We start from the raw sequence: 27,351 nt of genomic DNA, 5'->3' as shown, positions 1-27,351 counted from the left end.
GCAACCCCTATTTCCAACAAAAGTATCCTACCATGTCTAAATGAACAGAAGAATAACAGTAGCTATTTGCCCATCCTAGTGTGACAGGGAGGTTCCCACAGCTTCAGGTACCCATTGCTATAAAAACAGTCCTGGCAGAGGTGCCTGTTTCTCAGCCACCATAAAATCAGGGGTTATTTTCAAACAGATGGTGCCTCAAATCACAAGTCTACTTTTTTGAAGGATAGTAGAGTGGTCCAGTGTGATGTATTCAGATAAGAAGGTGAGAAGATGCTTATCAATCTATTCAATGTTTGGGATAGAAGCCAGAGTGAAGTTAGAGAAGTTTGAAACAAAGAACTCAAATCAGAATTAGAAAGCCTTAAGTTACATTCTAAACACTGAAAAGAAAAAAGAAAAAAACACACGAAGTTCTTAGATCACCTTCATATGAGAGGTTCATGTGAGAAGGAGATGCAGGTTCCATTTCAAAAAGAGGAGAAATGAAGACAAAATTTAAACAATGATAAAAGGCAAATTGAATCAGTCAGCTTTTGCAGAGCAAATCACTTCCAAACTTAGTGACTTCAAATAAGCATTTATTTCTTTTGGTTCTATAAATTGTCTGGATGGCCTCTGCTCATCTCTATAGGCAGATGGTGGCTAAGCTTGACTGAGTGGTCTAGCCTGCCTTCACTCATGCTCCTGCATATTGGCTGGGTATCAGCTAGGTCCACTGGGATGACTTGGCCATGTGCCTGTCATCGTCTTGCAGTCCATCTAATGTTCCACCACACAGTGGCAGTTTCAGGATTCTTAAGAATTGCAAGAGAACAAAGCCACTTGAAAAGGCCAAGTCCTTTTCAAGTTTTTGCTTGTATAGTAGTTTGAATGGCCACCCCCAAAAGGATATGTCCATATCCTAACCTCCAGAACCAGTGAATATTACCTTGTTTGGACAAAGGGCCTTGGCAGATGTAATTAAATTAAAGATATCAACATGGGATCTTCCTAAATTATCCAGATGGGCCCTGTGTATGTCCTTGGAAGAGAAAGTCAGAGATTTGACACAGAAGAGAAGACACACAAAGGAGAAGATACATCTTCACATCTTCACTCAGGTGAAGATGAAGACAGAGATTAAAGTTTTGCACCCACAAGCCAAGGAATGCCAACAACCACCAGGAATTGAAAGAGACAACGAATGAATTGTCCCTAACATCTTTAAGGGGAAACGTGGCCATGTGGACATATTGATTTCTGGACTTCTAGCCTCTAAAACTGCAAGAGAATAAATTTCTCTTGTTTTAAGTTGTCAACTTTGCAGCAATTTGTTACAGCAGTCCTAAAAAGCAAAAAGAGTTTACATTACATTTGCTAAATATCTCATTGGCCAAAGAACATCACATGAACAAGCCAAGATTCAAGGGGTGAAAAAATAGACTCCACCACTGGATGTGAGAAGTTGCAAAGTCACACTGCAAAGGAGTGTGCATAGTGGGGTGGGAAGAATTTGTGACCACTTTTTTGCAAACTGCCACACTAATGAAAATAAATACTTTCATGTTAGGGCAGATTACCAGCAGGTTTAGCAGGATGTAATTTAAATGTGAGAACAGGGAAATATTTAAACTGGGGGCAAGAGAAAACTAGAGAAGTGGGAAGTGGGGACGAGTATCTTGACTGATGACTTATCGACTAAAAGAGAAGTAAGTTTATAATGGTTATATGTCCTTCATCAAGTAAGATATAGAAACAGTATAATTTCACCCACAATAAATGGGTTGAAAATTCGTGCATTTAATCTATATCTTCTTGCATATATAAGTTTGTTCATATGACATGAAGCCAAAACAACTCAAGGAAAAGCAATATTGAATATTTCAGTAATCATTCACAGCTAATTTGACTCATTTGTACTCCAGAACTCTTTGGGAATTCCTACTCTGTGCTGGGCCATGTGAAGAAAGACTCAAAGAGAAATATTGGTTCTTGCTTTCAAGAAACCCTCCAGTAGGGGAGAAATATGTATTTATAAATAACTAATACAGGGCAAAATGCAAGGCATGATTCAGAGTTGCAGAGATAGTGAAGAGTAGGAGAGAATTATTCAGGCTGGAGAAAGGGAATAGGTTTCATAGAATGGATGGTGTTTTAGCTGTGCTTGGAAGAATGAGTAGGGTTTCTTTAAAAATGAAGAGGGATGTTTACATTTGCTTTGCCAAGGCAGCATGAATCATGCAGGTGAAAACATAGGTTATAGTCTTGAAACTATGAACTGCCTTATTTGGCCAGAATTTGAATGTCCGTAAGAGAAGGGAGAATCCTAGGGTGGCCTGAGGTGAGAGGGATGGGGAAGAAAGGAAGAGAAAAAGACACAGGATTTGTGGTAGGTTAGACCAGATGAAGATATACTACAGATGAAACCTGAAGAGCTTGAATTTCATGGAATGTAAAATGTAAAGTGACACTACTGTCATTTTACGCTTCTGAATGTATTCTCAGATATGGTCTTATTTGAAACTTTTTTTTTTTCTTTGAGACAGAGCCTCTTTCTTCACCCAGGCTGGAGTGCAGTTGCAAATCTTGGCTAACTGCAACTTCTACCTTCTGTGTTCAAGTGATTCTCCTGCCTCAGCCTCCCAAGTAGCTGGGACTATAGACATGCACCACCATGCCTGGCAATTTTTTTAGTATTTTTTGTAGAGATGGGCTTTCACCATGTTAGCCAGGATGGTCTTGACCTCCAGACCTTGTGATCCGCCTGCCTCAGCTTCCCAAAGTGCTGGGATTATAGGCGTGAGCCACCACGCCTGGCCTTATTTGAAACTTTTAAGAAACCCAGGAGATAGGTTGATATGTTTATATACACTCTATGGATGAGGAAATAAAGATTCATGATTTAATGAAGAGGACAGAACTAATAAATGTGATTAGGATTGGGACTCAGATCTCCAGTGACTAAAATCTCGCTTAGTTACCACGGACAGCTTGTAGTACTGCTCTGCATTCCCCCCATAAAGCTTGTTGGCTGCTGAACTCAAGAGCTCAATGCCTGAGGCAAGGATGCTACCTTCAAGTTTGTCCTTTACACCCTTGAGTTCTGTGCCTACCTTCATGAGCTGATGAACTGTAAGTGCAAAAAGAGACAGGTTTTCTTCTGTAAAAGCAAAGCTGAATATTTATAACATTCTTAATATAGGACAATCAACTTAAAACATTTCAGATGAATTAAATGTGGGTATAACAACTTTCAAAATTTGGGGGGAAGCCGTAAAACCTAGAATGATTCTGCCCTGGGATTTCTTTGCAAGTGTCTTTGTGTTCTTGGTCTAACTGCAGTTAAGTCAATGCCTGTGTGTGAGGTTTCTGTGAGTTAGATGACTTGCAATTCCAATTAGTTCACCCATAGTCAAAGGCCTTGACCATATGTCAAAAGATTGACAAAGGAATACAGGTTTAATTTTTTTTTTTAAAGTTTAAGAATTGGGTATATCACTTTTTGAGTTCTCATATAAAAATAATGTACTTTGTAGTAAAAAGGATAAAGGTACTTCTACTGTTTACAGCTTATTTTACTATTGTGTGCATAAACGTGCATGCGTGCATAATCATCTATTGATTAATTGCTATGTCCTTCAAGCACAAATGAATTAGCACCTTATGGTTTTATATGCTGACTTGGAATGTTCAAGATAAGTTCAGCTACAACTGATTCATATCCTTCTGTAAATGTTGGGGACTTCTGTTCTTTATGAGCAGGGAACTGACATGATTGGAACTGGCCTTCATAAGGATGATGACTGGCAACAGTGGAAAAAAAATATTGAGGGCAGGGAAGTCAGTAGTCAGTACTCAGGGCACACGGAGATGACATGGATTTGGGCTATCTAGCATTATATTTGACTAGATGCTAAATCATGAACTTTTAAATTATGCATAATTAAGTACCCACTGAAAATCCAGCATGTAAAGGAATGAATATTGTTTGGTGTGAGAAAGGTGTAAGGTAACTGACAGGAGAAAGGTGTGAGAAAACAGCAGAGTTGTCATAAATATCCTATAGATTCAACAGACTTTAACACCACAGCCACTTAAAAGTTAGGGCAAATTGCTCTATCATGTTCTTTATTGTACAACCAGAACCCATTATTTTTTTTAATAATGAATACGTTTCCTTTTCTTTTGTGATTGACCGGGAGACTTAATAAGACTTAAAAGAGATACCCTGCATAAAATATCCAGTATATACATTGAAAACATTTTCCCTTTTTACTTTCTTAATCGTTTGAGAGTATTTAGAGATATGAGATAGGTATCTTTCTGCCAAATGAGTCCTTATTTGCAAATTTTTGTACTGCCTGTAACAAATATTACTTGGTACAAATATTACTGGATTTCAATGTCATCTTCTAGTCAAGATAATTAATAAAAGATGGATTGTTTTCAAACGAGCTGTCAGAACTTATTTTATTGGAAGTTCAAAGAAGGCTTGGTTTTGACTTTAATGGGAATAGTTGTGACCTGCTCGAACAATGGCATTCGTATAAAGAAAATGAGCAGGCGTATACGTAGAGAGTTCAATGATAAAATCTTTACAACTTTAGCTTTTGCTCTTTGCTATTAAATCTCTCTGCTCCTTTATATCCCACTGAGAGATTCCAGAAGGGATAATAAAGAAAACCTGCCAGTTTTCTAAGAAGGTGGAATATAATGCAATCAAGGGTCTATCATTCAAAGCAAATAATTAAATTTTTATTCTATTCACAGCCTTTTGTATTTCTGTACTCTGCTTCTGAACAATTCCCTTATATGCTTGTGGGAGAGTTTAAAGTTTTCAGCTGTGAAACTGATTAAATTATACGGAATCTACATTCTGAATTTCCAAGTTTAATATATGCTATAAAGTTTGGGCTGTTAAGAAGTACGAATGAGTAAAATTATTCATGTCACTGGAAACAGAAAACGTATTTAAATATTGGAGTTTTTAATATAATTCCAAAGAAGGAGTAAATGTATCCTAATTTAGGTTCAGCCAATTTGGTTTTCTGTGGTTTACCCTAAAGCAAGCCAATTTTCAGTGAACTAAAACAAATGATGAGAGGATTTATATTCTTAAATCATTTGACGTAACATGAATTTTTTTCTTGATCTAGGCAATTTGATTTAAGTTGCAAAGAAATATTCTTAGTTTTTCCAAAAGGTAATTAGGCTACATAAATTCTCAAGTTGTTGAGTTGTTAATTGTGTGGGTGTAAAGGCATGTGCTTGAGAATTGTGATAGTTTCAAACACATTTTAGATAAAAGTAAAAATACAGATGATTCATTCTTCTGGATTTCAGGGTCCATCCATAGTCCTAAACCTAATATGATCAAAATCACAAAGGCAGAAGTAATGCTGGGGCTATGCAGCAAAGCAGATTGGCTTCAACACCCGTGTTGGTTGCCCCCAGCTGTATTACCTTAGGCATGTACCTTGCATTCTCAACCCCAACTTTCTTCATCTGTAAAATGAGGATGATGAGTACCACCTTCATAGCATTGCTATGAATACAAACAAAGCAGTACATGTAAAATGCACGGTGTCTGCCACATAGTGTCAGCTTGGCTAAGGGTATTATTAAGGTGATTATTATTAAATACAACATAGAAAATTCTCTCTCTCTCTCTCTCCCCCTATATATATATACACACACGTGTATACATATATATACACATGTGTATACATACACACACACACACATATGTATATATGTATTTGAGATGGAGTCTCGCTCTGCCACCCAGGCTGGAGTGCAGTGGCATGATCTCGGCTCACTGCAACCTCTGCCTCCCAGGTTCAAGTGATTCTCCCGCCTCAACCTCCCAGGTAGCTGGGATTACAGATGAGTACCACCATGCTAGGCTACCTTTTGTATTTTTAGTGGAGACGGGGTTTTACCATATTGGCCAGGTTTGTCTCAAACTACTGACCTCAGGTGATCCACCTGCCTCGGCTGCCCAAAGTGCTGGGATTACAGGCATGAGTCACCATGCCCAGCCAAATTATATTCAAATACAACATGTGCATTAAATTAAAAAATTACATCACTACTTAGGTTTGTAATTTAGTCATTTTTCTCCATTTTTCTATCTTTTTTTCTCTTTCTTCTATTGTTAAAAATCTGATTTTTTTCCTTCTAAATCACCTTCCTCTTCCAAGGGTCCACGATGCTCACCAGCACTTCATTTTCAGCCACAGCTCTCTCAGATGCGTTTTAGAGTGGGGGCAGGCAGCCATATCCAGAGCTGGATGTCATATGCCTTTGGGGATCCATGATGACTCCCCAAGGGGCTCAGAGGCACATGGACAATTTTGAGAGAATCAGTGCCCAGACGTTCACCTTTCATATGGATCATACATTGAAACTTTCTAAAGTTTGATTTTGCTGAAAAGATACCTCTTAAGCAGGTTGCTATCTCCCATTCTTTTTATACATCGTTCTGCTCTTCAAAAGAAAGACCCAGCTTTTGCTAGCTGTGATATTATAATGATGGTTACTCAAAGGTAAAAAAACATTTGCAAAAAAAAAAAAGAGAAAGAAACAGACAAATTTAACTATGTTGTTCTTTAGAGCAAGTGAAGGATGCTAATCACTAGGTAACAAATCCTTCACAATTCAGCTTGTTTTCAGTTCTTTGTTTTTAATAAGATTGAATATTTCATGATAAACCACCATGTAATTTTGAACATATACCTTGGAGGGAGTTGAAAGAACTGAGCCGTGTTGCTATAACTAAACCCTTCCGTCCACAACTGTGTATTTATGTGAACAAATTTTCTTCATGCTTATATTTAAAATAATATTAATAATGATGTTGAACCCTTCTTGTTCTAGCATTAAGTGATATTCTTTTAATGGATATATGAATTAATCGAATAAAATGAAATGGTCTGGTCACGGTTGCTCACTCCTGTAATCCCAGCACTTTGGGAGGCCAAGGAAGGTGGATCACGAGGTCAGGAGTTTGAGAACAGCCTGGCCAACACTGTGAAACCTGTCTCTACTAAAAATACAAAAATTAGCTGGGCATGGTGGTGCATGCCTGTAATCCCAGCTACTAAGGAGGCTGAGGCAGGAGAATCGCTTGAATTAGGGAGTCAGAGGTTGCAGTGAGCCGAGATCGTGCCACTGCACTCCAGCCTGGCTACAGAGCAAGACTCTGTCTCAAAAAAAACAAAAAAAACAAAAAAAAACAAAGAAAGAAAAAAACCACATATCTATCTTGGAAGTTGCATTAGGTCATTCCTGTGTTGCTATAAGTACCTTAGACTGTGTGGTTTATAAAGAAAAGACATTTAATTGGCTCACCATCCTGCAGGTTGTATAGGAAGTATGGTGCAGGCATCTGCTCAGCTTCTGGAGAGGCCATGAGAAGCTTTTACTGATAAGAGAAGGCAAAGGAGGACCAGGCATCTCACATGGTGGGAACAGTAGCAAGAGGCGTTGGCAGGGAGGCACCACACTTTAACAACTGGATCTCCTGAAAACTCATTCACAATGGCAAGAACAGCATCAAGCCATGAGGGATCTGCCCCCGTGACCCAAACACTTCTCAACAGGCCCTACCTGCAACACTGAGGATTACAATTCAGCATGATATTTGGTGGGAACCTATATTCAGAGAAATCAGAGCTGCATTTCCAATACAATTTTACTTTTTATTCTAGAAATTATGTAATATGATTTATAATGTATTTCTCTTGTTCTGACTAATTATGTACGACCAATAATTTTAACTATTTGGAAGAACTTTTTTTTTTTTTTTTAAACTTAGAGCCATATGGTCGCTGAAATTCTAAAGTTTAAATTTATAAACTTTTTTTTTTCTATTGAGAATTATAGGACAATCAAGAAATACATTTTTTCTTTTTTTCTTTTTTTGGGGGAGGTGGTTGGAGTCTCCCTGTCACCCACGCTGGAGTGCAGTGGCACAATCTTGACTCACTGCAACCTCCGCCTCCTGGGTTCAAGTGATTCTCCTTCCTTAGTAGAGATGGGGTTTCACCATGTTCATTGGGCTAGTCTTGAACTCCTGACCTCGTGATCTGCCCACCTTGGCCTCCCAAAGTGCTGGGATTACAGGAGTGAGCCACCATGTCTGGTCCCAAGGACTTTCATATATAAAAATATTAGTATGAAATTCTGAGGTATTTGGGTTACTTCAGATTCATTTTAAGAGTTCTGGCCAGGCATTATTGACATTTGAAGGCAACCCAAAGGTGCATCAGTAGATGAAGGGATAAACAAAATGTAGTATATGCCTATAACAAATATTATCCAGCCTTAAAAAAGAAGGAAATTGTGATATATGCTACAACATGAATGACCCTTGACAATACTTGCTAAGTGAAATAACCCAGTCATGAAGACACTGGATTATTCCACTTATATGAGGTATCTAGAGTAGTCAAATGCATAAAAACAGAAAGTAGAACGTGGTTGCTGGGGGCTGGGAGGAGGGGGAAATGGGGACATGTTTACTGGGTATATAATTTCAGGTGTGCAAAAAGTTCTAGAGATTGGTTGCACGATAGTGTAAAAATACTTAAAGCTACTGAAGTGTACACTTAGAAAGGATTATGATACATTGCACGTTACAGGTATATGACTACAATTCAAACTTTTAAAAATAACTTTGCAGTCTTCACAGCTGCATTTTCTCCAATTATCATGTTTATCCACTTGCTAATTGCATAACACCAAAGCCCCTAAAAGCAATTATTTCAAGGTAGAAATTTTGCAAAAGAAAATGAAACAAAAAATAACCCCTTCATTACTCTATTTCTCAGTTCCAACATTAGTGGAAATATTTTCTATTTTCATGCCACCTACTTTTAGTCTCGGTTTTATTCTTGAACACCTTATTATCCTTGAATTTTTTAGGATGCAAAATATCAACAGCAAGCTTGAATACTGGTAAGAATGAGCTATGAACACGGGTGTGTAAATATGTCTTTGAGACCCTGCTTTCAATTATGCTGACTGTATACCCAGAAGTGGAATTGCTGGATTGTATGGTAGTTCTATTTGTAATTTCTTGAGGAACCACCAAATTGCTATTCAAGTGGCTGCACCATGTTACTTTTCTACCATCAAAGCACAGGGATTCCAGTCTCTTAATATCCTCACCAATGATTATTTTCTGTTTTGTTTTTGTTAGTCACCATCCTAATGGGTGTGAGGCAATATCTCACTGTGGTTCTAATTTGCATTTCCCTAGTGATTAGTGATATTGAGCATCTTTTTAATATGATGTTGGTGCAAAATGACCTTAAGTACCAATATTCCTTCATCTGACTTTAGTACCAATATTATTTAATCTGAGAAGATGAAAAGTTCTTTCATACATAGTAACATTGAGAGAAGCCCTGGTATACTTTAGTAAGGTATAATGCTGTTAAACATGACATTCTGCTATGGTTTCTCATTCAAGAACATTATTTTGAAAAACCCTAATACTGGTAAATCTTTCATCCTCCATTCTAACTCATAGATTAAATTTTCTCATCTCCAAAATTCTCTCAAACAGCTATAAGCTTCTGTTCTTCAAAGGTTTTATTACAAGACACCAGAAAAATTTATATTCTCCTTCTCTCACGAGATGCGAGCAAGAGATAAGCATGCTGTCCTGAGGAAAGTGATGTTACCCAGAAACTACAGTAAGGTGTTTCTCTTATCAAGGTATCTGTGGTTTCTGTAACATCATAGGTTTGTTTATTCAACAGTATTTACTGAATACCTACTTAGCATTAAGCACTGGAATCCAGAAGATAAAATGGGACAGTTCCTGAACACCCCCCTCCAAAAAAAAACAAAAACAAAAACAAACAAACCTCACAGTCTAGCAGAAAGAACAGACAAGAAGGTCAGCAAGTTTAACACGGAACAAATGACATGTGTTGACATTGAGATCAATTCAGCCAAGCAAGGTCTTATGGGAGGATGGAGAGAAATAATGAGGCAGAACCCAGAGCATAACATGGGAGGAGTTGTAAAGTATGTGGTGGAATGAAGTGGACACCAAGGACACCTTGGAAAAAGATATCAGACATGATCGAAGTTTTTCTATATGCTTTTAAGTGCATTCTGTTGCTCTTATCCTTCCATTTTTAATTAATTGAAAATTTTAGTCCACCCACTTGTATCTGAATAAGTTTCTTGAATGGATCAATGTTGTAAAAATGTAAATACCTTACTAGTTATTGCCTGAATTCTACACAGGTACAAACAAATGATGGTGTGTTAGCTGACTGGTTTTACGACTGTGATCTTACAATGTCATTTTCTATATAATTTATTTTGCACTAAAAGTTACACTGAAGGAAGAAAATTTATAGTTTATAAAATAGTTTCATGTCATGTTAAAAGTTCCAAGATGTTCTTTTATTCATATTTATTTTATTGCCAATGTACCAATTTCCTTGCGAACTTACATTCTCACATTTATTTAATTCAAAAGCATTGATTGGAAGTGTTGATATGGAGAGGAAGAAGTCTTCTTAATATTTAAGTTCATGGCTTGACTGTTTTAAATTAGCAGCGAAGGTGAAGGTGCTCCTTCAGGTGTTTGTGAGTTAAGAAAGTGCCTGAGTGAAATTGTTCAGGTTCCGGTGGTATTTGAATGGAATTAACATCAAATAATTTCAGATTTGACATTGTCTCATGAGATCATTGAGCATAGTTCTGTCATTCTGCACTGAGACTCACAGAACTCATCTAATTTGACCAAGGAAATACAATTAGAGTAACAAATTGCAATGTAACCGGACACTCAAAAAAGTGGTTCACTTAGTCTAAGTGAGTGAGTTACAACAACCGATACAAGTTGTGCTTTCTTTGGGAGACTTTGAAAGTTTATGATTTTTTAAAAATTCATATTAAGCATTCACATGATTCTACTCTCATTTCTGGCATATGTAGTTTGCTTGCCACTATACTGAATGAATGTGAAATAAGGAATCTCGCTCATCTGGACTTTTTCTTTTTTGAGATGGAGTCTTGCTCTGTCACCCAGGCTGCAGTGCATTGGTGTGGTCTCGGCTCACTACAGCCTCTGCCTCCTGGGTTCAAGTGATTCTCCTGCCTCAGCCTCCCGAGTAGCTGGGATTACAGGTGTGTGCCACCATTCCTGGTTAATTTTTGTATTTTTGGTAGAGATAGGGTTTCAGCATGTTGGCCAGGCTGGTCTTGAACTCCTGACCTCAGGTGATCTGCCCACCTCGGCCTCCCAAAGTGCTGGGATTATAGGCGTGAGCCACCATGCCCAATTGTCTTGTTTTAATTAATAAAAAATAAAAGGAACTGACATGTACTGAATACAGATGTGCTGGGTGGTGGAATTCCTTATGTACATTCTCTCATTTAATCTCAGCGATACCTCTATAAAGTAGGCACTGTTATTGATCCCACAAAGTCTCACAACTTTGGCACAAAACCAAAGTTGAACCTGGACCTTTTTACCTCTAATGTCTATAGAGGTAATACCTATGTACTATGCAACTTGTCCCCCAAAGCACAGAACACAGGGCTTTCTAAAGGCTGCAGTTCTCTCTAAAAGTTGAATTGAATGGCATCCCATATTTAAATGCTCACTGTTACATTAAGAAATTAAGAAATAATCATTTTCATTTTAGAGAAATAAGTGCAACCCTAAGACATTAATTTGCTAATTATTCTTCCTCATGGAGATATAATCTTAAAATTAATCTTATTTATCTCATATGCTACATAGACATTTCCAACTTTCATCTATTATTAACCTTAACCTCTATGATATTCAGGTAACATTAAACTAGGAAAATGCAACAATGTCACAAATAAACCTTTCTACATAATGTGGTGAAATGAGTGAAATATGATGAGTTACTTTTACTTGGAAAAACATAATGTTACTCTGCTTTGATTCAAGGGTGTTAACATTTTTAGTGTTAGCAATAATTTGTTTTCTTTTAATCATACAATTATTACATTTATTTTCCTTAGTAAAATGGAAAAACATCCCAATTGCCAAATACTAATGACACATTCTTAGGGTCTCTATGTGTAATCTTATTAGGTTTCTGTTTTCAGCTGGAAAAGTTTATGAAGCCAGTATTTGTTTATCTTGGGGGAATTTTGCTTGTGCATTGAGAAGACACATTTGCCATTTTCCACAGGCAATCCAGGCCAATATTTGTCCTTCTTTATCATAGCAACAAAAGTTTTTCACTTTGCAATCCTGTGTAGTCTGGATAGATTTAGTCTGTTTTTCCAAAAAACATTAATAGAATACCTGCTGCATGTTTTTTCAAAAAATATTTTTTGTTCTTCATCTTTAAAAGAGTATGTTTATCCAGAGAAAGTTTATGAATCAATATGAGACTTGTTTCATATTTTTAAAAAATATCCACTTGAACTTTGATATGAAGCATCATCAAGAGGTAGTTTGTTTTAATCATTTTAATATTTAAGCAAATAAAAACAGCTGTTTGTGATACTAACAATTGTGTTTTTAAGATGACACAAATTGAGCTTCATTCCCCCTTTTTTGTAATACCTCTGTATACTCTCTATCCACATGAAATAATTAAGAATTAAAACATTAACAGGACACTGGGATTCTCTCAGAATCTTATCTGGTTGGCTAGATCTTGCACAGAATAATGGCATGAGGAAAAAGCAACTTTGATACATTTATTTTTGTTCTAATATACCCCCAAAATTGATAATAATACAAAACTAACATTTGAATTTCATACTTTAACATGACTTTCGAATACATTTTCTTCTAATTTGGCTTCACATCTCTCTGATTGGTAGATATTAATCCCAATTTAAAGAGAAGGACACAAAGATTCGGAGGAGTGAGTGGCAAGCCCAGCTCACCCAGTGAGTAGAGCTACAAATGAAACTTCAGAGCTCTGATGACAAGACTTGCATTTTCCATGATTAGATGCTGTGAAATGAGGAAAATAAAATGGAGTAAGCACTTCTAAAGAAATTTAAATTATAATATATTTAAACCTTTCTCTTTCAATATACTTGTGTCTTAGATTACCAAACTTACTGATTAAGGGGTTTTTTTGGGGCGTGACAAGTAGAGATAACCTAGAACAATCCTTCAAATTGGTCACCTTGAAAATGATAGACAGACTGAGGCTATTGTTTTAACACGTGAATCCTTTACTTTGTTCACAGCTGCAAACATTTTTTGAGACATTCCTGAGAGCCAGTTCACCTCATCAGGCTTTTGATATTATGAAGGAAGCAATTGGCAAACTCCTGCTAGCGGCTGAAGTATTCAGTGAAACATCTACTTTGGGACCAAAGACCTTCCATAGGTAAAAACAAATTTTAATTTTAAAAAAGAAAAGAAAGAAAGAAACCTATCTTTTAAAAATTGTTGGTGGAAATATATCTTAATTATCATAAGTAGGTGGTACTTGGAAAATTTTATGTTAATACACAAATATGATCTTCTAAACATATGTGGCCATATTTATAGATCCTCAAACTTTAGAACATGTAACAGACTCAGTAGTATCTAAATAGTGGTAACAAGAAGTAAAGTACACATTTTAAAAGTTAAGCTTTTAATTGCAGCCCCCTTTTCAAGCGCAACTATTTCTATCATAGATACCTGGCGTTGACTAGGTATAATCTTACTTATATGTAATAAATTTCATTCTCAAATATCCCACTGATTTCATAATGCAGAGCAGAAAATGAAGAACTTCATTAACAAAATTCAATAACTCCTATTCCCATATCTGTTTACTTGAATATAACTTACTGCCTTTCTTCTAACGAAATGTTAAATCTAGTATGTCAAAAAGTGGGGGAAGCACATCAATTTAAACCTTATCATAATTTATACATGAATAAGTGCCTAGCATGTAGGAGTAGGAGGGTTTTCTTCTTCATATTTAGGTTTCCATGGATTAATTTTATTGCTTAGTTTAATGTGTCATGAAGATTTAGGTGTATTTTTATTTTCTGTAAGAAATAAAATAGAAGCCAAATCCAAAAATTCATCACATGTAATTTTACATTATCCAAGCCACTGCTCTTTTTAATTAGTAGACATTGAAATTTAACTATAGTAAATATTAATGTGACACCAAATGAGAGTAAATGTAGCAAGAGGATATGGTTGTTTTTGTTATTTTACTTTAAGTTCTGGGATACATGTGCAGAACGTGCAGGTTTGTCACATAGGTATACATATGGCATGGTGGTTTGCTGCACCCATCAATCCATCATCTAGGTTTCAAGCCCTGCATATATTAGGTATTTGTCCTAATGCTCTCCCTCCCCTTGCCCCCCTCCCCCCAACAGGCCCCAGTGTGTGATGTTCCCCTCCCTATGTCCATGTGTTCTCATTGTTCAATTCCCACTTATGAGTGAGAACATGCGGTGTTTGGTTTTCTGTTCCTGGGTTAGTTTGCTGAGAATGATGGTTTCCAACTTCATGCATGTCCCTGCAAAGGACTTGAACTCATTCCTTTTTATGGCTGCATAGTATTCCATGGTGTGTATGTGCCACGTTTTCTTTATCCAGTCTGTCATTGATGGGCATTTGGGTTGGTTCCAAGTTTTTGCTATTATAAATAGTGCTATAATAAACACACGTGTGCATGTGTCTTTACTTTTATGGTACCTTGTGTTTTCATTTTAGATGCAGATTCTGCTTTCAACTTCTAACTTTTGATATTGGTTATGGCAGTTTCATGCACCCTGTAGTGCTCCAGGTCAGTATGCCAAAGGCCTCATGAGTGATGTGAGCTTCTACCTTGTGGTGAAAGATCAGTGTGTGTATGTTGTTGTTGTTGTTTTCATTCATAGTAACCATTCAAAAAATAGCAATTTGCAAAAGTACTGTAGGCTTATATTCACTGTGGTTCAGAGAATTAACTAGTATGTGGAGAATCTATGAGTCCAATCCTGTCTATGTGTCTCTGTAAAATAAACATGAAGTTTTCTGTAGTTCAAGTACTATTTGTGAAATAAATGTGGTATGAAGTCAAGCATGCATTAATGGAAAAAAGAAGATGTGTAGATAATAGAAAGTAACAGATTATCTGGTGTATTTACATGAGGTTATGAAAAGATAACCTTTATTACATATAGATATTTAGTTTAAAATTGGTTTATATTTAATTTAAAAAATCATGGGAATTTTTGAAATTCTTTTTCTGGTATAGATATGTGTAGAGTGAAGTGGTTTTATCTATTTTGATTCTTTTCCTTTCTCTCAAATTAAATACAGTCATTCAGATCATCTCCCCCAACATATTTTTTTTCCCTCTAACATAGCCCTTAGAAGCAAAAAGATAAAAAATAATTCATTAAATTAGTCTAAGAAAGTTGTACCGTGGAATATGAGGTGGGAAAAAAGGAAGAAGGGGAAAATAAAATTATATGTAACTAGAAATCAGCTTTGTATAACATTTATGTGTCTCAAACTATTATACAGGTAAACCAATTACATTATAGATGGCTCAGACGTTTGGTTAACTAGCTCCAAGATTTCTCCATAAAAATTTAAAACTTTATTAATTGACACTTTTAAATAGTCATTGTTTCCTTATTTTGCATGCATACCTAATAGTTTATATTATGCTTTTTAAAATTGTTCAGAAAAAAATGTTATGTATTATCTTCCATGAAAGCATATTCTTCAGCTATAAAGGGTATCAAGATAAACTAATGTGACTTTATAATATATTAGTTTTCTTATGCTGTGCTGTACATTAATTAATTGTGTCTTTAAATTGTATCTTTAAAAAAACAAACATTATTCACATTTATAAAACTGTTGACCTCCAGAAAGACCACTAGATGTCAGTTCTGATCTATAATCCAACAGGAAGTAAATCATGTCTTAGAAATCATTCCATTGCCTTAAAAGTAAATTGATGAAAAATATTTGCTGTGCTTTTGTTCTTTTGAAGGTACACGAGCATTTACATTTTCAAGATAATGATAATATGGACTTTGAGGACCAAAATACAGAAGAATTCCTTTTAAATGATACTTTCAATTTTCTCTTCCCTAATGAATCATCGCTTTCCATATTTTCTGAGATATTTCAGAGACTTTATAGATCAGATGTATTGAAGGTAAGTACATATTTGCGTACTGATAAATATTTTTTCAAGTCATTCCTTAGAAGGTGTCTTTCTCTTTATTGTGCAATTCAGCAACTTGATCATTCACTTGAAATTAATTGGTATCTATTATATCACACTTTAATTTTTTCTGACCTCTGGACTGAGATTACTTTTATGTCAGCTAACTAGTCAAGTGACTGATTATCATAAAATTATAGGTTGAAAACTAAGTAAAGTGTTCATAATTTCTTATTTTTTCTTTTTCTTTTCTTTTTTCTTTTTTTTTTTTGACAGAGTCTCACTCTGCCACCCAGGCTGGAGTGCAGTGGCATGATCTCGGCTCACTGCAACCTCTGCCTCCCGGGTTCAAGCGATTCTCTTGCCTCAGCCTCCCAAGTCGCTGGGACTACAGGCATACGCCACCACACCTGGTTAATTTTTGTAGTTTTAGTAGAAACAGAGTTTCACCATATTGGCCAGGCTGATCTTGAACTCCTGACCTCGTGATCCGCCTGGCTCGGCCTCCCAAAGTGCTGGGATTACGAAATATTTTTGGATATTATGAATAATATATATTGTATACTCTAGAATACTTTTTTAGTTTTTAATTTTTTCTTTCATCTTTTAAGTTCAGAGAGTACGTGTGCAGGTTCGTTGCATGTATTATAGAATAAAAGAAATGTTAGAACTCTTTGGTGGTAGTTTAGAATAGCAGTGAGTGCTCCAGATTGATGTCAGAGGATATGAGTTATAATACTGATTTTTTTAAGCATTCACACCTATTGTCATGTTTGGGCAAATGCCAATGAATAGGGCATAGAACTTCAAAATAAGATTGATTGATTTTTGTAACACGTTAGCATCTCCCCAGTCTCACTACCAAAGCATCATTGAGCTATTTTATCCAGGTCCTCCCTGTCAAATATGAAGCTTTCTTATATTCAGACACCACTGTGACAAGTTGAAGTTGCTATGTATTATTTAACATTAATTAGCTCAGTTGTTCATATAACTCAAAATTTGATTGGTTTATGAAATGGGAGGTAATTGGGTTGAACATGGTTTGACTTTTTAGCAATTGCTTAAGTTTTTTCCCCCTACCAATACAGGGTGAAAACTATCAAAAGGAACTAAATCAGTGTCTATCCTTAGAAGAAATTAACTCAATTATGACTTTCATAAAGGAACTTGGAAGTCTGGGACAATTCCAACTGGTAAAGCAAAAGTGACATTTGATTCTTTCTTGGTGACTGAGATTAGAGTAAATCACTGTAAGCTACCTGATTTTGACATCAAACTAGATGAAGTATTTCTCTAAGAAATAGAAATCTCTATAAGCTACTTTGCTCTTTTCAGAGATCTAAGTAGCAAAATTAGCAAGATTTATATGCATTACTTTAAGAGTTTGCAAACAATATGTGACTTATTAAAGGTAAAATAATATGGGATTAGCAACTGCCAGAATTTGACGGTTCTCAAGGGGAAAATGTCAACATTTTTCTGAAGAAGTTTTACTTTTAGCTTCAGAACATTTACATGCAACCAAAAGTTATTTCTGCTTATTATATCCTTGTTATTTCTGTTTATTATTTCTGCTTATTGTACCATTTGTTTTTGTAAAATCATATAGAGTTGAAAATAATATTTTAGAAAACTACCTAAACCTAATTTCTTATAACTCTATATCGAACTTCAAAGAAAGAAAATGTAAATAATTATAACTTTAGCTGGTTTATATATTTTTAAAAAGGCATTCATTTTATCTTCTATGTATTTTGTTAATTCCTTGGTCAATATCAAAGGATAATTTATTGCACATGAAATGCATATTCAATACTTGTTTTCTTTCCAGTTCTGATACTTATATAGACTAAAATGAATTTGTATTTTTCCACCTAAGATTTGTTCATATGAAATATCTTTTTGAAATAGCATTCTTAGTCATTAATAATTACCCTGATGTTTCACTCAAGTATTTATCTTACTTGTAAAAACTATATGTGTGTGTATATATATGTATATACATACATACACTACTTGTATGAGTTTAATCAACTTACTAAATTAATTAATGAGTGTTTGATGCTCCTTTTTCTAATTTAGTCCCAAATTTTGGAGGATTCAAAGTAAGCTAATTTCCCCAAAGATAATTGAGTTGACACAATATCATTTTAACTATTTGAAACTTATAAGTATTACTTTCACAACAGTTTGACTTAATACTATAAAAAGATAATAAAAGGGACCTGTCTTCACTCTTCAAGAATTTGTTAACTTTGGATACTGATAATATGGAGAACATTTCTCACCATAACTTGAGGAAGAACTAAATAATTACTTTGCAAGAGAAAGAGAAAATTCCAATTTCCTGGTTCTCACAGTAGAAAGGAGATAACCACAGATTTTTCTTTGCAGGGGAAAGAGGGGGAGATTAATATTTCTCACTCTGACATAATTCATTTGTAACCCAAGAAGCTGTCTCATTCTTCCTGCTCCCTAACTCTGTTATTCAGGTGTCTTCAGGTATCTGTAACAGGAAAGAGAAATCCATTTATATTCAATGAAAAGAAAAAAAAATCCCATTTGGAAATGTGCTCATCAACAAAATTAATTTCTTATAAAAAGTGGCATTTACATCAACAACTTCACAGAAATCTAATTTATAGTACTGACCAATGGATTTTTAGCAAATATCTGATTTTTTAGATAAATGACTAAGTATAAAGCTGTTCATAGTAATACTACATTATAATTTGTTTTCCATAACTTATGCTGATGTTTTGTGTTCTCAGCTCTTCCCATCGACTACTCCTGGGATTCAGTCACTGATGCGTGAATTTTATAGTATGGCAAATCCTGTGGGAAATCCTGGCTCAGTCGCGACCCAATACTGGTCTCTCTTAAATGTATTTGAACAATTTCAGTTCATGAATAAAAAGACACAGCCACATCCACTGGAATGGTAAGATAACCACAAATTTGAATTGTACAATCCAAAAAATCTCTAGTCTACAGATTGATTTCAAAAGGCTTTGCTTATGTTAAAGCAGGCAGCGACAACAAAAAAGTGTGTCCAAATTTCCATGCTCTAGAAAACAAATGTCTTCAGACATTGAAAACATAATGATTCTAGTGGTCTTCAAACACTTTAATAAAAATGTATCCAACAGTTTTTTAAACCAACAAGACTTGACTCCACTATAATGTTTAGAATTGAAAGTTTCAATCTGGTTTCCTTCTGTGATATATATTCTTGAATTGTGAGGGTATCAGACAGAAATAATTAGGTGAGATTTGTTTTATGAACCATCGGTCAGAGTGGCAGCTTGAGACAGTAAGATTATGTATTTAGAGAGTTTTTGAGGTGTGACTTTTTTCTGAGCAAAACCCATTGAATGTATATACATATGTTCTGTCTTTGTCACAATTCATATTTTGGTTTTAGAAGGTAGAACTTTGGAGTTTTTCCTTTTTTAGAAGATAGAATCTTAGAGGAAAATATTTGGGTAAGATAAAATTTCCCAACTTCACTTCCATTCTAGTGAGAAGTAGTAATTAGGGAGTAAGAGAGAACTGAGACAGATAAAATTTTACCTCCACTAGTTAGGGAAAAGGGGCAACACCTAAGGTTTTTTCTGCTTCTCTTTTATATGGATGGTATTACGGGAGTATTTGGCTTTTCTACTGGCAGCAAAACAGAAGTAAACCTAAACCTCCTAGAGAGATGAAAGACTAAATGGCCCTGCCATAATCATTTAAGTCTTTTGCAGTCACCCTGGGCCATGGCTTTGGTTCTATTGACTTACACTTCACTTCTTTCTGCTCAGGATATAGTGAAAACAGTTCTATAAAAACTTTATTTTTACAATTCAAAAATTTGAATGATCGTATATTTGAAGAATTCTTAGGACATGTCCCAGGATCGGAATTCACTTTAGTTGCCACAGCTTTAAGAAGCTGGTTTTATTTCCTCAATACCTGGAAGTAGTAGACCTAGCAGAAGGTTTTGTTTATGTGTTTGCATATTAGGTTTTAAATAACATACTTCAGAGACACTTTGTACTTTACACTCACTCAAATAATCTAAGACTGTCTCATTTATTATAGATGGGTGAAAAACAGACTCGATTTCCAAAGGAAGCTATTTAAAAGTATTGTTTTTAACTTTGAGGAAGCTCCCTCAAGATACTCAAACTTTGGAAAGTTTGTTCCCAAGCAAAATTTTCTCAAACTCCACATAGGTTATAAGATTAAGCAGTGTTCTGATCTTAAATTTAGAAGATTGAAGTCTCTTTCAATAAGAAAATTTGCTAATGGTCAGTGTTGAGTATAGTTGGAAAAGGTGAAGACTTTTTTGAATCATAGAGACTATATTCAGAAATCCCAACTTTAGAGTTTATGAAGACAAGATTTGGACCCCTCTATATTTTTCAGTTTTCTTATCTGCAAAATATACATTATACTATGAACTATGTGTATTTCAGTATGATTACATAAAATAACTTTCATTTGCTTCATAGCATCTGATACGCTGTAGCACAGGTAGGTAGTAAATATCAGTATACTTTCCTTTCCATGTTTCTATTCAATGATCATTTTAGCTTCTATAGTGTGGGTAATGTTTTTCTTTTTTAATGGGAAAAGCAAGACAAGTTTGAAATATTTAAGTTAATAGTGAGACAAGTAAACCTTATTATGTTTGTCAACAAGCAATTAGTATATTGCTAATTTTACTTGCATTCAAGAAGAAAATGCCCAAATCTAATTATCTTCAAGGTTACCGGTAAGTGTGTATATATTTAATTATCATTCATGCCATATTGCAATGAGGGTGCATGTTATATACATGTTCCAGATGAGAAAATGAAGTGCTAAGAAGATGGGTCATTTGCTCAGGTTACGAAGCTAATAGAAATAGAGTTGGAACTAGGACCCTGGCCTTTTCATCCGTGGTCCAGTGCTTTGGTCCAGGACTCATTCATGGTCGAGTACATCATGCAGACAGGGAGGTCATCATTGTCCTTATCTTCCCAATGGTTACCACAGTTTTTTTCTATAGAAAATATCAACTTTACGGATGTACACTACCTATGTTCAATGACTTCATCTTTCATTTTCAGGAAAGATCATTCTCTTGTAGCAATGAGGTGAGAAAGTCAGGAAAGCATGACAATACTAGGTAATAGTTATGTATTTGTCCTGAGGCTCAAAATCCAGAGATCTCAACAGAATTAGTGTAAATCTGAAAAGAATGAAAATCTTAAAATCAAGGTTATGCACCATGTGCTAATTTTACCTTACTAGAAATACAGTTGCATTGTACATCACTCTAAGAAAATGCTTTCAATGAAAATCCACATGGATTTGAAACAATGTATTCACAAAATTATGCAGAAAATCACTGCAGGATGCCTTTACATACAGAGTGTCTCATTCCATTAAGATAGTAACCTTTCCAAACTTCAGTTTCTGTGCATTTCAGGGTCCTGTCTTTTGTAAGAGTCACCTGGAATAAACAGTTTTTAAAATAAAATTATCATGTAAAAAATTATCATGGTTTCCAGCATTAGCAATAATTTTAATTCCTTGATGCTTTTAAATTTCTTAGCTGATGTTTATATTTGGAGCTGAATATGTCTTATTTATCTCTTCTCCATTACAGTACCCAGCACAATATCTGGGACAACACATATTTCTAAAATGTTATTTAACAAAGAAAATTGTATTTAACTTTCATAGCATCCCTGTGAGGTAAGGTAAACACTGTTATCTCCATTGTGCTGGGGTGGAAATGGAGATTTGCACCAGCACAGGAAAGTCTTGTCAGGGGCCTGCAGATGATCCTGCCTGCTGTTCTTTATCATCAGGACCAGCAATTTTTCTGTCTGCAATTTAAATTATTTTCGTCCCAAATCTGAGGATTTAAAGGGCAATCTGGCCAAGTATTTAGTTATACAACAGAGAAAGTTAGGTGAACACACCAGAATATAACTAACCCTTACTATTCGCTACTGTTAATTAGAGTTTAAGGGTAGAAGACTTGGCAACACATAGGTCGTTTTCTGCATGGTACACTTATATTTCTTCAATTAAATGTATGTTCTTCTCAGGCTGTGCCTCGGTGCTTCCAAGACGTTTTGCTCCAAAACAGTATAACTATAGCCAAACAGATTTCTAAGAAGAATGTGTATTCTTGAATCACTTCTGTTGGACCCAAGCTATCTGAGATTCCTCAGATTTGGACTGAGAGTGACTTTTTACCCTGGTTTTATTCAAATGTGCTTCTGCTGATTAGGGATGATGAGATTTCCACCTACTTCCTTTAAGGGTAGATTGCCAGTTTTGAGGATTGAAATGCAGAAAGTGTTTTTTGTGTTCATCAAAGTAACTGTGCCCACACGGAAGAAGAGATAGCGTTAGATGTAATTTCCATGAGTTTTGTTCATTTCATTAATCCAGAGTTGTTTGGCATTGCATTTGCAGGGATTCTTTCACAGAGGATAAGAACATTGAAAAACCACAAGTACGATTTGATGCAATAGAAAATAAAAAAGGTAAATCTATCTATATATATATAGATATAAATGTATATTCCCACTTATTTCAACATAACTAAATACTTATTTAGTATTTCCTGTCAAAAAAATGCAAAATATTTAGCATCATTAGCAATCAAAAATGAAAATTAAATGAGGAAATACTATTTTTCCTTAAATTTGGAAAGAATTTTCTTAAAATAATAGAGAGGGAATCCAGCAATCCCACTACTGGATATCTATCCAAAGGAAATGAACTCAGTATGTTGAAGAGATATTTGTACTCCAGTGTTAACTACAGCACTACACACACAATAGCCAAGATATAGAATCAAACTAAGTGTTCATCAGTGAACAAATGGATAAAGAAAATGGGGGTATATATACATAATGGAATACTATTCAGCCTCGAAAGAGAAAGAAATCCTGTTATTTGTGATTTGTGACATAGATAGTCCTGGAGAATGTTAAGTGAAATAAGCCAGACACAAAAAGATAAAAACCCAGTAATCTCACTCATGTGGGATTGAAAAAAGTTGATCTCACAGAAGTAGAGAGGGGTTACCAGTTTTATGCTGTCATAGAGAGTAGAATAGTAGTTACTAGAGGCTGGGGAGGTAGGGAGGGAAGGAGGCGTCCAGAGATTGGTTATAGTTAGATAGAAGAAAAAATTCTGTTGTTCTATTAAACAGTGGAATGACTATCATTAACCAATGTATATTTTTAAATAGCTGGAAGAAAGGATTTTGAATAATCTCACCACAAAGAAATGATAAATGTTTGAAGTGATGGGTATGCTAATTAGCCACATTTAATCATTACACAATGTATACATGTATCAAAATATTTCACATCGTACCCCAGAATTATGTGTCAATTAAAAGAAAACTTTAAAAAAGATAGAGTTGGGGAGAGAGTAGGGAAATAAATATTCTCATAGTGCTGTTGGATGTATAAATTAGAACAACCTCTATTAAGGGGCCATTTAACAAAATGTAAGAAAAGTTTTAAAAGTTATTTTTATAGCTCAGTAATTTTACTTCTAGATATTCATTTTAAGGAAATAATATATACAACATTTAATTACGTAAATTATCAACAAATTTAAAAACTGGAGTTCATTACTATTGCAATAAGAGTGGACTGGACACACAAAGTAAGCTAGAGTCATCAAATAAAATGTTGTAAATTCATTCTTATGTTGTGAAAGAATATTTATGACATGAAAATTGTTTATGATCTATTGTTAAACCTAACAATTGGCTACCTCACCGTGAAGCTCAGGAAAAATTCGTGGTGATTTATATTTTTCCTCTTCGGCTTATCTCTATTTTCTCATTTTTTCATTCCAAAGAACATCTGAACTTTTTGTTACAAGAAAAAGTTACTTCTAATTTTAAAAAGAAAAAAATGAAAAGAAGTACCCACACATATGTCTATAATTTTTTTTTAGTTCAAAGTTTTTCTATTATGAAACAGGATTTAGCCCAATACAGTGGTTTTCAATGTGTGTCCCCCTCTCCCCAGAATCACCTGGAAAATGTAGCAATTCAGATCTACTCAATCAGAATCTCCGGTGATGAGACCCAGCACTTCGTGTTTTAACAAGCCCTTCCGATGATTCTGAGGCTAGAGTTTGAGAATCACTGGTTCAATAGAATGAATCAGTAGGTGCAGTGCAGAACTGAGAGAAACTGCCTTTCTTTTACCCACCAGTTTTTTCCTCTATAAATGAATGATTTAAGCACTCGGAGTGTTTTATTCACTCATTTGTTTCATAAATATGTATTAAGGCATTTTAAAAATAAATATTTGGTTGAATTAAAAAATAGAGAGTAAATATTAGTGGAACCAACTGGATGGCACTTCTATAATTCTAATGATTTGGAAAATTATAGTCATAGGATATAGAAACTATACGGCACCTTGACTGATCAACTTCAGGCAATAAATGGCATTTAGGCCATTCGTTCTCTCTCTTAATATTTTTCTATTTGAAATAATAATTCTGCTGAGCTTTGGATAAAATAACTTATTTTATTGTAGCTTCCAGTTTTAGTTAGAAGTGTTCACTAGTATAATAAAAGTTAAATAAAAAACATGTTTTATTAAGTTATCTAATAGCTAAATGTGTATTTTAAATTTTGATTAATGGTTTTTATTTTAAATTTACATTTCTGTTTTTTTTTTTTAGCTGCAGTTCCACAAATTAAGAATGAAAATAAAGAAATACATTGCAGTGATGGTGAGTTGAGATTGAAGTGTTGTAGCAGCATAATCAACAATTAGGGAACAGCCTTATTTTGAAAAAAAAAAAATAAAACCCATCATTTTATTATATTTGGGTATCTTAGGCTGCTAATTGTTAAAGTAAATTTTAGGAGTTATTAGATTTTTGAGGGAGTCAGTATCTACCACTTTTGCATAAGAACATAAAACATTACTTTTTTTGTTTAAGGACAATGATTTCCAAACCCACTTTGAAAGGCTTTAGGGGTTCTAGGGCATTGCCTTGGGAGCCTTTCAAATGTAAGAGCTTGGCTTATCAGCTTTATACACTGACCTTTAGGGGGCTCACTACCTGGCAGTGATTTCTTTCTCACCAGATTGTTGTTGTAATGATTAGTACTTCAGTAGAATTTTCTTTATAACAGTTAAGCCAATTTTCAATTTTTTAATTCATTTCTTCCCCAAGACATAATAGGAGAAAAATAGATACTTTTAAGTTTGTATTAACTTTAAATTTAAAAATAATTTTCTTCATTCTGGTCAATTAGACAATGGTCTCACAAATATATCATCTTAGAGAGTCTAACTGATTTTTCCAAAGTCACAGGGTTATTAAATGCCTGAGCTGTATCACAAAGCTGGGTCTTCAGATTCTCTGTTCAAAGCTCCTGAATTTAGGTCGGGCACAGTGGCATGCACCTATATGCCCAGTGCTTTGGGAGGCCAAAGCAGGGGGATCACTTCAGCCCAGGAGTTCGAGGTTACAGTGAGCTATGATTGCATCAGTGTACTCCAGCCTGAGTGACATAGCAAGACCCTGTGTCTAAAAGAAAAGAAAAAGAAAAACCCCTGAGTTTTTTTTAATATTCTATAATATATTGTAGAAAAATTGAGTTCTATATAGCAAGATTTTTCTTGATAATGCATACCTTAAATATATATATACACACATGCATGTGTGTGCATATGTATATATGTATGTATTTGGTGCTAAAAATCAACTTAGAAAATTTAGTTTTTCACAAATAAAAATCAATTTCAGTAAAACATTAAAGCTGAAAAAAAGTACAGATTTAGATTTAATTTATTATATTATTTTATTTATTTATGTTTTAGAGATAGGATTTCACTTTGCTGTCCTTGCTGGAGTGCAGTGGCACCATCATAACTCACTGCAACCTTGACTTCCTGGGCACAAGCAATCCTTCTGCCTCAGCCTCCCAAATAGGTAGGACTACAGGCATGAGCTACTACAGCTGGACAATTTATGCAATTTTGTATAGAAATGAGGTGTTGCTCTGTTGCCCAGGCTGGTCTTGAGCTCCTGGCCTCAAGTGGTCCTCCTCTCACAGTACTGGGATTACAGAAATGAGCTGCCATGCCTGGCCTAATTTATTATTAATAGAAGTCTTTGAATTTAATAAAATCTAGTTTTTATCATCTAAAATGCAATTTAATTCATTCACGATGTTTTATCAGTATTGTTAAGTTCATGGTAGGCTGAGATAATAATATAATTTAATAGAATTAACATATATAGCCAATTAAAGAAAATGGCGTTTTAAATAAAGTATTGCTAATAGAGAATAAAGATAGCATGTATTACTTATGCCATTCCTTCCCTGCACTCACCACCCAATCTCCTACCCCCAGAAAAATACATGCTACTCCATTCTCCTGGAAAACTGTTGTCTAGAATATGGTGGGAAAAGGACTAGTGAGAAAACTAGGAGCAAAATTAGAATGAACACTTGTTGAGGGTCTACTCTGTGCCAGGCCCAAGGCGAGATGAGACATCCAGAAAGCCACCCCGCCTCCTTGGGCTTCTATTTTCTCATTTGTAAAATGAAAGGATTGCACTGGACGATCTCACTTCCTGCCCCACCCTGCCCCCGCCCAGTTCCCAGGTAATATGGTGTAGATGATGTGAACATGTTAGATAGGCTCTTTAACTTCGTTCATGTTTTTATGCTGATAAAAATTAGTCCTGCCTGGATCTTTAGTAATTAATCTTCCTGCTTTTATGGTATAAAATAAGATTTAAAAAATAATGTGAGGATGCCTCAGAACAGGTGGGATTATCTTTAAGAGTCTAGGCTCTTCTCATGTTCAATATGAGTTATGATTATTCCTGAAGAGGGCAATCAAATTCTGTGGTTAAAAGAAATCCATTAAAAGCAACCAAAACTTTAAACAGCTTTCCCATATATACTTGCCGAATAGATTAAGCAGGCTGCTACCACTGAACCTCGTGCTGAGTTCTCCGTAGATCTCAGGTAAGCTGGCCTGAGACAAGTTGAGACTGGGATGGGAAAGATGCCAAGCAAACACCAGGTGTTTGTAGGCGGCAACACTGATACTTCAGTGGAAGATGATGTCAGAACTAAATCAGCTTTCAGACAGGGGTTTAGGAGATAGTGCTCACACCAGAGGTGGAGACTTTCTGATGAAACCAAAAGTAAGCACTTGCT

At 35.1% G+C, this 27,351-nt stretch overlaps 1 protein-coding gene across 7 annotated transcripts in view; it reads left to right on the top strand.

The window, feature by feature from the left end:
* Positions 1-27,351, top strand: part of CPED1 (cadherin like and PC-esterase domain containing 1) — a 308,960-nt gene that overhangs the window by 120,992 nt on the left and 160,617 nt on the right. For all 7 annotated transcript variants that reach the window (XM_017957126.3, XM_009203765.4, XM_003896508.5 and 4 more), the window contains 7 exons: positions 13,201-13,343; positions 14,681-14,753; positions 15,957-16,124; positions 17,225-17,329; positions 18,908-19,077; positions 22,599-22,669; positions 24,846-24,896. In XM_017957126.3, the coding sequence (XP_017812615.2) occupies positions 13,201-13,343; positions 14,681-14,753; positions 15,957-16,124; positions 17,225-17,329; positions 18,908-19,077; positions 22,599-22,669; positions 24,846-24,896 (781 nt within the window). The remainder of the gene's footprint in view (positions 1-13,200; positions 13,344-14,680; positions 14,754-15,956; positions 16,125-17,224; positions 17,330-18,907; positions 19,078-22,598; positions 22,670-24,845; positions 24,897-27,351) is intronic.

Source organism: Papio anubis, chromosome 4 (assembly GCF_008728515.1).
Source record: "Papio anubis isolate 15944 chromosome 4, Panubis1.0, whole genome shotgun sequence".
Classification (NCBI taxonomy): domain Eukaryota; kingdom Metazoa; phylum Chordata; class Mammalia; order Primates; family Cercopithecidae; genus Papio; species Papio anubis.
Note: the sequence above shows the minus strand (reverse complement) of the source record. Positions and strands in the feature narration are given on the sequence as shown.